The sequence below is a fragment of the Gigantopelta aegis genome, chromosome 5, assembly GCF_016097555.1.
Source record: "Gigantopelta aegis isolate Gae_Host chromosome 5, Gae_host_genome, whole genome shotgun sequence".
NCBI lineage: Eukaryota > Metazoa > Mollusca > Gastropoda > Neomphalida > Peltospiridae > Gigantopelta > Gigantopelta aegis.
The window spans coordinates 4,678,405-4,692,025 of record NC_054703.1 but is presented as its reverse complement, the minus strand read 5'-3'; the positions used below and the strand labels follow the sequence as shown (position 1 = coordinate 4,692,025).

The 13,621-nt window shown below is 39.0% G+C and overlaps 1 protein-coding gene across 1 annotated transcript in view; it reads right to left on the bottom strand.

Annotated features, from left to right (window-relative positions):
- Positions 1 to 2,666: 2,666 nt before the first annotated feature.
- LOC121373434 (serine/threonine-protein kinase dst2-like) overlaps positions 2,667 to 13,621 on the bottom strand; it is a 38,509-nt gene continuing 27,554 nt past the window's right edge. Inside the window, exons 9-12 of the mRNA XM_041500087.1 lie at positions 9,750 to 9,894; positions 5,803 to 5,903; positions 4,808 to 4,901; positions 2,667 to 3,888 (exon numbers count right to left, since the gene is read on the bottom strand). Coding sequence (XP_041356021.1) covers positions 3,707 to 3,888; positions 4,808 to 4,901; positions 5,803 to 5,903; positions 9,750 to 9,894 — 522 coding nt within the window. The 3' untranslated portion in view covers positions 2,667 to 3,706. The remainder of the gene's footprint in view (positions 3,889 to 4,807; positions 4,902 to 5,802; positions 5,904 to 9,749; positions 9,895 to 13,621) is intronic.

Sequence of the window (13,621 nt, the reverse complement as noted above, 5' to 3'; positions counted from 1 at the left end):
TCTACACAGAAATGTGATAGCGAGTTTATACAAGTTCGACACAAAACGTTAAGGATGTGAGTGCATATATAACTAATTCTAAATTTAATGAAAGGTGTTGAAGACAAACAAACAAAATTATAATAACCAAAGATATTTATTATACACATTAGGACTGAGTATCAATACAAAAACACCAAGAACCAATGTAGGAAATGTGGACGGAATATTAAGTTTATTTTACACTGTTAAAACGAAATATAGAAAAAGAAACTATAAAATGCCTATGGCAAATACAATACCTATATTTACATTATGTAAAAATATAGCATTTCACATATGTATACAGTGAAACTTCTGTAAACCGGACACCCTCCTAACCAAGTAAAAAGTCCGGTTTTAAGAGGTATCCAATTTACAGAGGTTCTTATGTAAAGATATTTAAAAAGGGCCCATGAAAAAAAGTCCGGTTTTGAGGGGATTCCGGTTTACAAAGGGTTTGGTTTTGAGAGGTTTCACTATATATATATATACAACTACAGCAAAACCTGTCTAATCTGGAGGGATCTAATATTTATCTGATTTAGACAGGATCCGGTATATAAGTGTTTTACAATTTAGAACATTCGGGACTATGAAACGTAATCAGTTTTGATAGGACTCTAGTTTGTACAGGATCCGGTTTACACAGGTTTCACTGTAAAAAAACAACAAAAACCAACACTAATAGCATGTGGTACTATGCTTGTTTGTTCTTGAGGTTCAGTGACTGATTTGTGATTGTCTCAGAGACGAAAGGCAGTACATGAGTGAGTGGGTGTTTTCGTGTGGCTGAATGTATATGCGTATTTGTGAGTTTTTGTTTGTGAATGTGTTTGTGTGTTCATGTAGTTGTATGCATCTGCGTATTTGTGTTTGTGAGTGTATGTGTGATTGTGTTGTGTTAGTGTATGATTTTTGTGTGTGTTTGTGTATGTGCATCTGTGTATCTATATCACTCTCACTCTCTCTCTCTCTCTCTCTCTCTCTCTCTCTCCTCTCTCTCTCTCTCTCTCACTCTCACTCTCTCACTCTCACTCACTCTCACTCTCACTCTCACTCTCTATCTTTGTGTGTGTGTGGATCATTATTATAAAACAACTTTCATATTTGTATTTCACTAATAAAATTATTAAAACTTTAAAATCTGCTTTGATGTACCGGTGTATGTTTTGGCATTTGTCATCAAGATGTCTGTTTATTAGCATCCTGTTCATACAGATTTTGTTACATCAAATAATCTCTCACAAACAAATATAAAGAAAAACTTAATCGACACCGGTTTTGGTAAATTGGAAAAAAGTAAGGCTATATAATATGAAGGTATTACGTATACACATTTTTATAACTGTAAAGTATCACTTGCTGAGGGTGGGGATTCAATTTCATTTCAGCTTATTTTCGTGCTTATATCCAATTAAGGTTCAAGCATGCTATCCTGGTCACACACCTCAGCTACCTGGACTGTCCTGTTCCCAGGACAGTGGGTAAGTTGTTACTGAGAGAGAGAGAAGAGGGTGAAGTGGTCTTAAAACTCGCTCCGAGTGGGAGCCGGTACCGGGCTGCGAACCCTGTACCTACCAACTCGCTCCGAGTGGGAGCCGGTACCGGGCTTCGAACCCTGTACCTACCAACCTTATGTCCAATGGCTTAACCACGACACCACCCAGGCAGGTGATTAAACTTTTAAGAGGGTTATACTTAACCATCATTTCAGCACATTCCATGGGCACCCCTCCCATGCCCCCCCCCCCCCCCCCCCCCCAATGTGCTGAGGTGTCGATACCAGCATTTTCATCTGAGCCAAAAAAAGATAACCCACCACAAACTGAGTAGAAATAACACGAAACATGATTATTTTAGTTGAAGTTGCAATAAATCACCACAAGCTGAGTCCCCAAAGTAATTAAACGAGGCATTATGAATTATTTATACTATAACTGGTTGAGATTGGACATCAGTATATAGATATAGATATATAAACAATATATACTTAGTAAATAAAATAACAAAATAAAATTAGTTGGTGTGACCACTTTCCCCCAAAATGTCATGAAGGGAGGTTGTCTTCTTTTATTTATTGTTTTATTTTATTTTTAAACATAGTAGAATATACTCTACAAGACAAGAACTTCTCCACAAGGTTTTCTTCAATATTTCAGGTTAATAAATGGTCTTGATGTGTGATATTTGATAAAGAAAATGCTATTTTCTGTCATGCTCTTCCGTGTAGTTCTTGACGCTCGAATCAGTCATGACAGTGGGCCACAATTTAAAAATACATCACAAAAAAACCCAAAAAACATACCCAACACCTTGAACTGGGCCTTTTCAGTTAGGCCAAAGGGGACATTCCCTTAACAGGTTCAGGTGCATTGTGCAGGTGTTTTAGCAAGAGGGGGTCTAGACTGGATGTTTATAGTGAGGAGAGTAATGCTCCCACGGTAAATATATTGAAACAATAAATTGCTTAAAGGTCTTATGTCAAAGCTGAAACTACAATATTTTGTTATTTTCACATTTATTTGTAACAGAGACAATGGCGTAGCCAGCATAAGGAAGACAGGCGCTTGCCTCGTCTGGAATTTCCCCAGATTAATTTTATTTTTCCCATGACACTGATATTTATTTTACAGGTCTGGGTTTGCCTCAGCGTTTTTTCCTCTCTGGCTACGCCCCAGAAAGAACTACAAATTTATTTATTTTATGCATAATATTTCTATAAATAACTCAAGAATAATAAAAATTTTAAAGTCTTGTACTGAATTTCCCGAATAATTCGTGGCTAAATATAGCATGGTCACCATCTTCGTTTATTTGTCAGTTGTCTGCAAACAATTATGGCAAAAAAAAACTTAGTGTGTTGAATGTGTACGCATAAAACAGTGACGTCACTTGTTAATGCATGTGACATACTCTCAACATTCTCCCCCCCCCCCCAAATTAAAATAAAATAAATACACCAGGAAATGGAATTCTTCGGTTGTAATGTTTAGTAGGCATATAGCTGAAGGTATAAACTTTGTTTAAAAGCAAAAATTTATAAACCGCCATTATTGCAACTTTGACATAGCACCTTTAAGCAGAAAGTGTTTCGATCCACGTAGTTGAGGGTATTTTTGTGAGTTTTTTATTTTTTGTAGGGTTTTTTTTTGTGGATTTTAAACATTTTTAGTCAATCACTGACATTTTACAAAATGTTATAGCATCAATAAAAAAAATACTAAACTTTTTCTTATGTTCTGATCGAGTCTCTAAAAATGCATTCGTTAAAAATATTTACCCTAGAATTGATTGATATTTAAACGTTTTCATTATAACATGACATTTTGTTTGCTATATGTTATGAATTTCTGAAAAAATCCATAAATATTATATAATGTTTACAAACATAATTGATTACGAATTAAAACAAAGCATCTGAAGCAGACATTTTGTTTGTTCTGAGTTCCTTAAAAAATCCATACATTGTAAAATATTTACATCATAAATGACTGCAAATTAAAACATTATTTTCTTAGCATCAATAGCAGACATTTTGTGTATGCTCGAGTTCGGAGTTCCTAAAAAACTCATCCAATATAAAATATTTACACGAGAATTGATTGAGAGTTTAAACATTCTTTATAACATCAGTTACAGACGTGTTCAGGCAGTTGCCGGGGCAATGTCTGACTGTGTCTGGTTTTCAGGCGGTTGCCGGGGCGACGTCTGACTGTGTCTGTTGTTCCTCGATGCGTTGCCGTCGACTGCGCCTCATTTTCAACTTCTCCTGCAGACCTTGTTCCATCCTCGCCTTGTTCATCTCCTGAGCTTTCTCAAATTCCTTCAGCTCCTGCTCATGTTGTTTTTTCAACTGCTCTATATTACCTGAAGTGAAAAACAAATATAAAGTATTCCTTCTGCTCATGCTCGTGTTGTTTCTTCAACTGCTCTATATTACCTGAAGTGATAAAACAAATATAAAGAATTCCTTCTGCTCCTGCTCGTGTTGTTTCTTCAACTGCTCTATATTACCTGAAGTGATAAAACAAATATAAAGTATTCCTTCTGCTCCTGCTCGTGTTGTTTCTTCAACTGCTCTATGTTACCTGAAGTGATAAAACAAATATAAAGAATTCCTTCTGCTCCTGCTCGTGTTTCTTCAGCTGCTCTATATTACCTGAAGTGATAACACAAATATAAAGTATTCCTTCTGCTCCTGCTCGTGTTGTTTCTTCAGTTGCTCTATATTACCTGAAGTGAAAAACAAATATAAAGAATTCCTTCTGCTCATGCTCATGTTGTTTCTTCAACTGCTCTACATTACCTGAAGTGAAAAACAAATATAAAGAATTCCTTCTGCTCATGCTCGTGTTGTTTCTTCAACTGCTCTATATTACCTGAAGTAATAAACAAATACACAGTCCTCTGCTTCAAACAGGAAATCAATAAATCAGTCATCCAATCTCTCTCTCTCTCTCTCTCTCTCTCTCTCTCTCTCTCTCTCTCTCTCTCTCTCTCTCTCTCTCCTCCTCTCTGTGTTGGTGTCTCTCTCTCTCTGTGTGTCTCTCTCTCTCTCCCTCCCTCCCTCTCTCTCTCTCTCTCTCTCTCTCTCTCTCTCTCTCTCTCTCTCTCTCTCTCTCTCTCTCTCTCTCTCTCTCTCTCTCTCTCTCTCTCTCTCTCTCTCACACACACACACACACACACACAGACACACACAGACTACTATCTAATACTAGACTAATACTAAATCTCTCTCTCACACACACAGACTACTATCTAATACTAGACTAATACTAAATCTCACCAAACAGTTCATCGCTGGACGGAGCTGGGGCTAACTCGTTGGTCGGTAACGGAGTCGGATCCCGGGCGTGGTCTTCACCAGATTTCAACGTGGCCTGGAAACAAACACACGTGACCATTAATAATACAGGACAGGAGGTAACCCAGTGGTAAAGCCTTTGCTTGATGCGCTGTCAGTCTAGGATCGATCCTCATCATTTGGCTATTTATTGCCCTAGCTAGTGCACTATGACAGGTATATCAAAGGCTGTGGTATGTGCTGTCCTATCTGGGATGGTGAAGAAAGAGACAGAGACAGACAGACAAGACAAACAGACAGACAGAGAAGGGTGTGGGAGAGAGAGATGAAAGGGGCAGATGGAGATGGAAAAAATGGACAGCGAGAGAGAGAGAGAGAGAGAGAGGGAGGAGAGGAGAGGAGAGGGAAAGTGAGAGAGAGAGAGAGGAGAGGAGAGGGAAAGTGAGTGACAGAGAAAGAGAGAGGAGAGGAGAGGGAAAGTGAGTGAGAGAGAAAGAGAGAGTGAGTGAGTGAGAGAGAGTGTGAGAGAGGGATGGAGAGAGAGAGAGGGATGGAGAGAGAGAGGGATGGAGAGAGAGAGGGATGGAGAGAGAGAGAGAGAGAGAGAGAGAGAGACAAGAGGGAAAGTGAGTTAGAGAGAAAGAGAGAGGAGAGGGAAAGTGAGTGTGAGAGAGAGAGGGATGGAGAGAGAGAGAGAGAGGGAGATGGAGAGAGAGAGAGAGTGAGAGAGAGAGAGAGGGATGGAGAGAGAGAGAGGGAGAGAGAGGGATGGAGAAAGGAGAGGAGAGGGAAAGTGAGAGAGAAAGAGAGAGAGAGGAGAGGAGAGGGAAAGTGAGTGAGAGAGAGAGAGAGACAGTGAGAGAGAGAGAGAGAGCGGGATGGACAGAGAGAGAGAGAGGGAAGGAGTGGGATGGAGAGAGAGGGGTGGAGATGGAGAGAGAGAGAGAGAGAGAGGGAGAGGGATGAATGAGTCTCACCTGTTCGTCGGCACTCCCCTGTGACAAGCCTTCTGCTCCGGTGACAACATCAGGTTTACTCACAGACACATTCACCTCCTCCTCTCCGCCCTTCGTGTCTTCTGAAATAAATATAAAATACTCGTAAACATTCCTAACAAACGACTCGAACCAAAGACTAACTGTCTGTATAATAATACGTTTTTAAAAGCAACACAACCTAACTCATTATTGAAAAAAAAAACCCTCAACTTTCAGCAATGGGATTCGAACAAGAAACTATATCTTTCATATATAATTTTAACAAGCTTTACATGTCCCCTACAGGGCTCAACAGTTTTTTTTAATCCCTCTAAATTCAAGGGCCATAACTCTGTGTAAAATAGGTAAATTACCATAAAAGTCACATTTTATCTGTAGCAGAACATGATAAAAATACACACAAAATTTCAACTCAATATTTTCAGGTTTAGCAAAAACAAGTCTAGAAAACAAAGTTTCCTATCTCCAAAGTTCAAGGGCCATCAGGAAAACTATCTGTAGGATAGACAGACAGACAGGCAGGTTGACAGACATACGGGTATGTATGTATATATATATATATATATATGTATCTATGTATGTATGTGTGTGTATATATGTATACACACAAACATGCACGCACGCATGCACACACACACACGCACACACAGATATATATAGATAGATACCCAGTGAACAGTAGGGGTTTTTTTTGGGGGGAGGGGATGGGGGGAGGGAATATGTAATACGATATCCAAAATTAGATGCACTTTGACCTTTGACCCAGTGAGGTGCTACTTGGTAGACTGCTACCTAAGATGTGAAAACAAGAATCTGGTGCAGTGCAAGAAAACGATAAAAGTGTTAAAAGTTTTGGGCGGATTAAATGAGAGACAAGTTTAAATTTGTGGTAACCAAATGTCATTTAAAATGTGTCCAGTGCACAGAGAGATGAACAAAAAACACAAAACCTGACACAAAACTCCACAGCTCAGGCCATGCATATACACATCCAATATACAGAAGCAGATCCAAACGGGGTGTCGAAGAGTGTGCCCCCTCCCCCCCCCCCCCCCTCATTTTTCACCAAAATATAACAGAATTCAAAGCGTGTTCAAACACCTCTTGCAATGCACCGCCACCATCACAAACCCCAACATTCGACAATTACTGCCCTATAGGTACCATAACACTGCACACACCCTCCCCTTCCCCTCCTCCTGCCCCTCCCCTTCCTTCCCCTCCTCCTGCCCCTACCTCGCTATCGAACCTAGTCACGTTTTCAATCGACCTTCAAAGTCAGTAATACCAGTGTAAAAAGCTGTTGCAAAATTGATCTTCCATGAAATGTTTGTCATTATGGGGTGTTTACTTTGTTAATATCTCCCCTGCGCGTGCTGTAACCTCACCGTGGTGCAGGGGTGTAACATTCTCTTTGAGAATGGCCAATACAGCACAAATTGAAGTTTAGAGTAAAATTCGGTGTCCGTAAAATTCTGTGATATTTGTATTTGTATTTATGCACAGTTCTTTACACTGTTTTTGTTTAAACCTTGAATTTTTATGTTGACGTTGATCATCACTTTATTTATTTGCATTACCATAGTTTGACACCCAATAGCCGATGTATTTTTTGTGCTGGGGTGTCGTTAAACATTCATTCATTCATTCATTCATTCATTGTTAATATCTGTACTAAGTTGGTGTCGCAAGACGATCTAAATTCAGAGGGCTGTTTACTGTATTCAAGTTTAGGTTTAATACCTGTTCATTGCCCACACACAGTTTGCTATTGGGGTCAAGTTTCTTTTATATGCACCATCCCACAGACAGGATAGCACATACCACGGTCTTTGATATACCAGTCGTGGTGCACTAACTGGAACAAGAAATAGCCCAATGGGACCCACCGACGCGGATCAATCCCAAACCGACAGCGCATCAAGCGAGTATTTAACCACTGGGCTACATCTTGCCCTCCAGTGGACAAGAAGTGATTGGGATCTCATGTTTTAAAGGAAGGCAGGCTGGTAAACGAAAATACCCCAATCTCGATACCAACATTTAGTCATATTAGCATTATTGCCAAACAGCTATATAGGGTTGCAAACGGAATTACTACGCATTTTTACATGGATTACAACTAATTTTGCTGGTAGAATGATGGAAATACATTGGTTAAAAGGTCTCAGGTTAGCACATTTTGCCGAATATCTCAAATCGTTTTTGCCAGGATATCTTTATAATTTTTGACCCCCACCCCCGCCCCTCCACATCATGTCTCCCCCCCACCCCACCCCCCCCACCCCATCTCGTACGCTTATGCAAGAAGTGAACAATATAAACAGTGTAGATTTAAGATGCGTGTGCGTGAAGACATCACAAACGTAAAAGAGCTGCACAGTGCTGTTAGTAAAGAGATGTATCGACACACAAAGAATGTCTTAGTGTGATTTGAGTCTCGTGTGATTCAAGTCTCGTGTGATTCAAGTCTCGTGTGATAGGCAGCAAACTTACCGTCCAAGTCATCAAACACTGTGTGGAAACATACAGCGGGTGAAGGTAACAGGTGATAATACATGAGAATGTGATATAATTAAATATAGTGATATATCGAAGCTTCGTACAGAGTTCAGACATGTAGCTGCATCCATTTAAAAGCAAGCTGAATTAGTTTGTCCTACTAGAACATAATAAAGCTGAAAAAGTTAAAGATTGTTTTGTTTAGTGACACCACTAGAGCACATTGATTTATTAATCATCAGCTATTGGATGTCAAACATTTGGTCATTTTGAGGAAGGAAGGAAATGTTTTATTTAACGACGCACTCAACACATTTTATTTACGGTTATATGGCGTCGGACATATGGTTAAGGACCACACAGATATTGAGAGAAAACCCGCTGTCGCCACTTTATGGGCTACTCTTTTTGATTAGATGTCAAACATTTGGTCATTTTGACATATAGTTCAGAGGGAAAACCCGCTACATTGTTTCCATTAGTAGCAAGGGATCTTTTATATGCACCATCCCACAGACAGGATAGTACATACCACGGCCTTTCTTACACCAGTTGTGGAGCACTGGCTGGAATGAGAAGTAGCCCAATGGGTCCACTGATGGGAATCGATCCTAGATGGATCGCGCATCAGGCAAGCGGTGTACCACTGAGCTATGTCCCACCCCTAGTGTTAGAGGAAACTAAAACAATTCCAATAACACTGACGGGAATCGATCCTAGATGGATTGCGCATCAGGCGAGCGGTGTACCACTGAGCTATGTCCCACCCCTAGTGTTAGAGGAAACTAAAACAATTCCAATAACAGCAACGGATCTTTTGTATGCATTTTCCAACAGACAGCACATACCAAGGCCTTTGATGTACCAATCATTGGGCACTGGTTGAAATGTGAAAAAGACATTCAGAGAATGAGTCGATAAAGTTGTTTTATCCTACAACTACATCAGGCATGTAAAGTCTTAGAGAGGAAACCTGCTACATTTTCCAACAGACAGCACATACCAAGGCCTTTGATGTACCAATCATTGGGCACTGGTTGAAATGTGAAAAAGACATTCAGAGAATGAGTCTATAAAGTTGTTTTATCCTACAACTACATCAGGCATGTAAAGTCTTAGAGAGGAAACCTGCTACATTTTCCCATTAACAGCAAGGGATCTACAGACAAGACAGCACATACCATAGCCTTTGAAATATCATTTGTGGTGCACTGAGATGATTTGATCCTACGACGCACACACCTCAGTCTAGCGCTCTACCGACTGAGCTATAGATCACGCCCGATATGTCGTTGACATGACAAGTGGTTTTGGGTTTTTTTTAACCCAAATAAATTATTTAATTAGTTATGCTATAAGCAAAATGCTATAAGAAAAAAGTTATAATGAAAAAAAAAAATTATTTTTTTATTTTATTTTTTTACCAGGATCTGAAATAGCCTCCGGTCCAAGTTCCTGTCCCATTCTTTCCTTGATGAGTCTCAGTCTCTCTTTACGGAGTTCTCCTTCCTTGGTGCCCAGTGATTTCGTGGCCGTCTCCATGTCCTTGTGGATTGATTTGTTAATCACCTAAACAACGATCAACATGCAAACATCAGAAACATTGAACATTAAAAACTGAGTATTAAAGGTCCTATCATGTCAAAGTTGAAACCACAATGTTTCGTTATTTTCACAATTGTTTGTAATCACTAACTACAAATTAATCGATCCCACGCACAATCTTTCCATAATGAATTCAAGATTTAAAAAAAAAAAAATTTGCACTGGACGACAAGAGGGATTTCTAGAATAATCTGTAGCTAAATATAGCATGGCCACCATCTTTGTTTTTTGTTTGTCAGCTGACCGCAAAGAATTGTGGTTAACCTTCGTGTGTTGAATATGTACTCATAAAATAGTGACGTTACTATTTATTGCGTGCGTGTCACACACTCTCGGGATTTTCCCCTAATATAATTACAAAATTCTACCAGTAAATAGAATTATTTGGTTGTAATTTTTTTAGGCATATTGCTGAAGATATAAACTTTATGTTTCAAAGCAAAAATTAATAAATATGTTTTGGCGGGAAGACCATTATTGCAACTTTGACGTAGTACCTTTAATTGTTTACAGGGCTTGAACTTAAGAGTTAGTTAGTTACCGCAATTTTTAAATGATTTTCCCAAAGACAAACTGCTAACCAATTGCAATTTTAAGCATGCATACACAAATTTTAAATCAGTAATTTTGGTAATAAATATAAAACCCAAACATTATTCCTACAACCAGACAGCAATATATTTTATCCAGTGGCTAATAACTGCTACTGGTAAACAAACTGATAAGTCCCTGACTTACAGCAATTGACATCGAAAGGATGGCAATTGACATCAGTTCCGATATTAAGCCTTGTATTTATTAATGGAGAATGCAACTTTAAATATTAAAAATATACCAGAGATTGAATCTTTAAATATTGAATACATACTAGAGATTGAATCTTTAAATATTAAATACACACTAGAGATTGCATCTTTAAATATTGAATACACACTATAGATTGAATCTTTAAATATTAAATACACACTAGAGATTGAATCTTTAAATATTAAATACACACTAGAGATTGAATCTTTAAATATTAAATACACACTGGAGATTGAATCTTTAAATATTAAATACACACTAGAGATTGAATCTTTAAATATTAAATACACACTAGAGATTGAATCTTTAAATATTAAAAATAGTCTAGAGACTGAAACACATTCTTAAGATTAAAACTTTAAATAAAATAGAAATATATATGAGATTGAAACTTTAAATAAAATAAAAATATATATGAGATTGAAACTTTAAATTAAAAACATACTAGAGACTGAATTTTTAACTATAAAAAAAATATACCATAAGTTGCAGTTTTAAGAAAACAGTAACATGAAATGTATCACAGAACTTATTCTGTCAAACCTGCACTGTAACAGTATGTCAGTGTAGATGTTGAAATATTAACTACAGTAAAACCTGTCACAATCGTACCCTGTAACTGGAATTACCTCAAAACCTGTCGTTTCTGCAGTCCCTGTTTAAATATCACTTCATAAAATATAACCTTTCTTAAAAGTGCTATTTTTACTTGCTCCCATGGGTATCAGTTTAGAGGGTGTTTCAATGATATTTCAATAAATAGAGGATATTTCATATTTTTTGTCAAATATGATTTATATCTCATCGAGTGAAATTTGCAATCATATCTCATGAGTCACGCTTGCACGATGAGTGTGATATGATTGCAAATTTCACGAGATTAGATATAAATCATATTTGACCCCAAAAAATGAAATTTTCTATTTATTATATAACTTTTGGCAATTTACCTTCATTTTTAAAATGCCAGCAACAAAATAATTCCGGCTTTCTTACAGTGAAGATAACACTTTCTACAGTGACGATAACACATTTTAGAGTGATATAGTGAAATTTTCATTCTAAAACGTGTTACCGTCACTGAGTGACTGATAACACTTTTATTTCACTGATATTTTAAGATATTTCATTAAATGTTATATAATAAAAGACTTTATCACAAGACTTATGCTGTCAAACCACTGTAAGAGCGTGGCGGCTCGTTTGTGTGTGACGCTGTAACACTGGAGCGCGTGTTTGCTCTAGTAGTGTTGTAAATATACAGTAATGTGAAGACTTACGCTGTCAAACCACTGTAAGAGCGCGGCGGCTCGTTTGTGCGTGACGCTGTAACACTGGAGCGTGTATTTGGTCTAGTAGTGTCGTAAATATACAGTAATGTGAAGACTTACGCTGTCAAACCACTGTAAGAGCGCGGCGGCCCGTTTGTGAGTGACGCTGTAACACTGGAGCGCGTGTTTGCTCTAGTAGTGTCATAAATATATAGTAATGTGAAGACTTACGCTGTCAAACCACTGTAAGAGCGCGGTGGCTCGTTTGTGCGTGACGCTGTAACACTGGAGCGCGTGTTTGCTCTAGTAGTGTCGTAAATATACAGTAATGTGAAGACTTACGCTGTCAAACCACTGTAAGAGCGCGGTGGCTCGTTTGTGCGTGACGCTGTAACACTGGAGCACGTGTTTGCTCTAGTAGTATCATAAATATACAGTAATGTGAAGACTTACGCTGTCAAACCACTGTAAGAGCGCGGTGGCTCGTTTGTGCGTGACGCTGTAACACTGGAGCGCGTGTTTGCTCTAGTAGTGTCGTAAATATACAGTAATGTGAAGACTTACGCTGTCAAACCACTGTAAGAGCGCGGTGGCTCGTTTGTGCGTGACGCTGTAACACTGGAGCGCGTGTTTGCTCTAGTAGTGTCATAAATATACAGTAATGTGAAGACTTACGCTGTCAAACCACTGTAAGAGCGCGGTGGCTCGTTTGTGCATGACGCTGTAACACTGGAGCGCGTGTTTGCTCTAGTAGTGTCGTAAATATACAGTAATGTGAAGACTTACGCTGTCAAACCACTGTAAGAGCGCGGTGGTTCGTTTGTGCGTGACGCTGTAACACTGGAGCGCGTGTTTGCTCTAGTAGTGTCGTAAATATACAGTAATGTGAAGACTTACGCTGTCAAACCACTGTAAGAGCGCGGTGGCTCGTTTGTGCGTGACGCTGTAACACTGGAGCGCGTGTTTGCTCTAGTAGTGTCGTAAATATACAGTAATGTGAAGACTTACGCTGTCAAACCACTGTAAGAGCGCAGTGGCTCGTTTGTGCGTGACGCTGTAACACTGGATCGTGTGTTTCCTCTAGTAGTGTCGTAAATATACAGTAATGTGAAGACTTACGCTGTCAAACCACTGTAAGAGCGCGGTGGCTCGTTTGTGCGTGACGCTGTAACACTGGAGCGCGTGTTTGCTCTAGTAGTGTCGTAAATATACAGTAATGTGAAGACTTACGCTGTCAAACCACTGTAAGAGAGCGGCGGCTCGTTTGTGCGTGACGCTGTAACACTGGATCGTGTGTTTCCTCTAGTAGTGTCGTAAATATACAGTAATGTGAAGACTTACGCTGTCAAACCACTGTAAGAGCGCAGTGGCTCGTTTGTGCGTGACGCTGTAACACTGGATCGTGTGTTTCCTCTAGTAGTGTCGTAAATATACAGTAATGTGAAGACTTACGCTGTCAAACCACTGTAAGAGCGCGGTGGCTCGTTTGTGCGTGACGCTGTAACACTGGATCGTGTGTTTCCTCTAGTAGTGTCGTAAATATACAGTAATGTGAAGACTTACGCTGTCAAACCACTGTAAGAGCGCAGTGGCTCGTTTGTGCGTGAAGCTGT